The following is a 2,914-nucleotide window of genomic DNA, read 5'->3' as shown; positions in this document are numbered from 1 at the left end:
TACTTTACTTTTAAAAGTAAGATTTCTTAACTCTATTTTCTATCAAGCTTGTAGGTATCTTTCACTATCGATTCCTCTAAGTATTATTATTATGATGTAGAATAGCTATAAAGATCATTTACTCCTAACATCAATAGAGAAAATGAACAGACAGACATCAACATCTCCAATTTCTTTCACACAAAAGAAACCTATCTTGTGGTCGTCGGCTATGGTCTTGTCCTTCTTTGAGCAATTTAAACAACAACTTTACCAACTAATCTTCTTATATTATAAAATATGAATTAATCGCTCTAACAATATTTCAAATAATTAATCACACCCAATTATATCCTCCAACTGTGATCCTAACCAATTATTCAAAAATAAGTTAAATTTAATTCACAATTATTAGTTTTTCCCCTCGTCTTTTTCGTGCTCAAACATCACACCAACAATACATTGACGATCTAATTCTTCTTCTTCTTGAACATAATATTTTTGATTTCTAAAATCCAAAGAACTCACTTTACACATTTCAAAATTTTTTAAAGAGAACTGTTCTTGTCACTTTCTCTCTCTGATTTTTCATTTTCTTTAGAATGGGTTTTTGTGTTAATCAACGAGACCCGGAGACAAATCCTCAAGAAAACGATCAAGAAAGCAAAACTCGTTTGAAAAGAATGGTTCTTGATTTGGGTTTTGGTTGTTTCCTTCTTCCTCGAACCAGCTCCCGTGAGGACAACAAAGCTTGGCTCTTGGAAGAAACAGAGCCGATTCCGAAGCTTATAGACTCAGAGCCACATTCGTTGCAGTCTTCATTTAGGTTTAGTCTTTTCTCGCTAGTGGAGTTGGAGAAGACGAAAAAAGAGCACCCTTCGTCGTCTTATCGGGATTTGCCGGTTTCTGAAGGATCAGATACGGTTCTGTTTGTGAATCTGGAGAATGAGACAGGAGAATCAAAGGATGATATGAATTGGTCTAGAGATGTTTCGTTGGAGAAGAGTATTTCTCCCGTGACCAATACTTTGGTCAGATTCAGCTACAGTGAACTCCTCGCCGCCACGCGCAGTTTCTCAAAACGTAAACCCTAAACCCTAAAAAATTCCTTTGGTTTTTTTTATAGTAATTTGATATGTTAAATCTGTGTTGAAATTGGTTAGGGAGGGTGTTGGGAATAGGAGCTTGTAGCTATGTGTTTAAGGGAAGAATCGGGATTTGGCGTAAAGCCGTGGCCATTAAAAGACTTGATAAGAAAGATAAAGAATCTCCAAAGTCGTTTTGCAGAGAACTGATGATTGCAAGCTCTCTTCATTGCCCTAACGTTGTGCCTTTGCTAGGGTTCTGTATCGATCCTGATCAAGGGCTTTTCTTGGTGTACAAGTATGTCTCTGGTGGCAGCCTCGAACGCTTTTTGCATGGTAATTACAGTATTTCCTCTCTTTCTTTAACATTGGATTGCAAAGTTGTGTATAGATTGACGGGTTTTTACTTGGTTCCTAATTAGATAAAAAGAAGAAGAAAGGAAGGAAGAGCCCTTTGTGTCTGCCTTGGTCAACAAGGTACAAGGTTGCCTTAGGTATTGCAGAGGCCATAGCATATTTACATAATGGTACGGAGCAATGTGTTGTGCATAGAGACATCAAACCCTCAAATATTCTTCTTTCCTCAAACAAAATTCCAAAGGTAAGAGAGACTTTAACCCATTTTTTGGTAATTTATCAGCACAAGTGTGTTCTGTACTCATTGTTCGAGTTCATCTTTCAGTTGTGTGATTTTGGCCTGGCGACTTGGACCGCTGCACCTTCGGTTCCTTTCCTCTGTAAGACTGTGAAAGGGACTTTTGGGTATCTATCTAACTTGAAAACTTTTTGATGATCATGAAGTCATTTTTATGGATCTAAAAGTTTTAAACAATTTGGAAACTTTCTTGCAGCTATCTAGCTCCTGAGTATTTCCAACACGGCAAAATATCTGATAAGACCGATGTTTACGCATTTGGAGTCGTGTTGCTTGAGCTAATAACTGGTCGAAAACCAATTGAAGCAAGAAGACCATCTGGTGAAGAAAATTTGGTAGTTTGGGTAAGTCTTTATCTTATTTTTGTTTCTTTCTTTTAACTACTAGTAAACCAACCCATTGACTTTAGCTAGTTGTAGCACTAAAATTCTACAAACCCCTTTTCCCAAAAATGGAAAGGGGATTCTAATTTCCAACCAAGAGATAAATGCTTCTCTATACATTCTTTTGAATTTTGTAACTCGGCCTTCTAAATTGGGGTTTTGGTCAAGCTTGGTTGAGCTACAAATTCTGGTTAAACTGTAAACGGTTTATGACAAAACAGGGATGGTCAAATGCAGTTTAAGGCATTTCCTAATAACCATTTTGGCTTCACTTCTGCTTGGATCAATGGATTGGTTTTTTATGTTTTTGTGTAGGCAAAACCGTTATTGCATAGAGGGATTGAAGCTATAGAGGAGTTGCTTGATCCAAGGCTAAAATGTACAAGAAAAAACACAGCTTCGATGGAGCGTATGATCCGAGCTGCAGCCGCGTGTGTGATCAATGAGGAATCGCGAAGACCGGGTATGGAGGAGATACTTTCAATCTTAAAAGGCAGTGAAGGGATAGAGCTAAGGACGTTTTCAAGCCGGAAGAAATCAAACCTTCCGGGTATAATGGACTGTTATCCGCAGTTTCAACGGACAAAATCCGAGATGAAGAGTCATCTTGCTCTTGCCATGCTGGGAGTACCGGAATTTGAAGAAGATGATCTTTTGTAATAAACTAATAATGAAGGTAACAGTCCGAAAAAATGGTAAGAAACTTAATAAACTATAAGAAAATGGTACGTACGTACGTGTAGATATCATGTAAATGTTTACTGAGTAAGCCGGTTTAGATTTTTATTCTACCGGTTTGGCTTTTTGAGAGA

The 2,914-nt window shown here is 37.5% G+C and overlaps 1 protein-coding gene across 2 annotated transcripts; it reads left to right on the top strand.

Moving 5' to 3' along the window:
- On the top strand, nt 323-2,914 carry LOC104787566 (serine/threonine-protein kinase CDL1-like). 2 transcript variants are annotated; one of them, XM_010513169.2, is made up of 6 exons: nt 323-1,062; nt 1,320-1,400; nt 1,487-1,665; nt 1,747-1,826; nt 1,916-2,063; nt 2,418-2,914. In XM_010513169.2, exons 1-6 carry the CDS (start codon nt 582-584, stop codon nt 2,760-2,762), a joined length of 1,314 nt encoding a protein of 437 aa, XP_010511471.1. In that variant the 5' UTR covers nt 323-581; the 3' UTR covers nt 2,763-2,914. The 2 variants fall into 2 exon arrangements, with proteins under 2 accessions (XP_010511471.1, XP_010511469.1); XM_010513167.2 differs by having other exon boundaries at nt 324-1,062; nt 1,143-1,400.

The sequence above is a fragment of the Camelina sativa genome, chromosome 5, assembly GCF_000633955.1.
Source record: "Camelina sativa cultivar DH55 chromosome 5, Cs, whole genome shotgun sequence".
NCBI lineage: Eukaryota > Viridiplantae > Streptophyta > Magnoliopsida > Brassicales > Brassicaceae > Camelina > Camelina sativa.
This window is presented reverse-complemented; position numbering and strand designations above follow the sequence as displayed.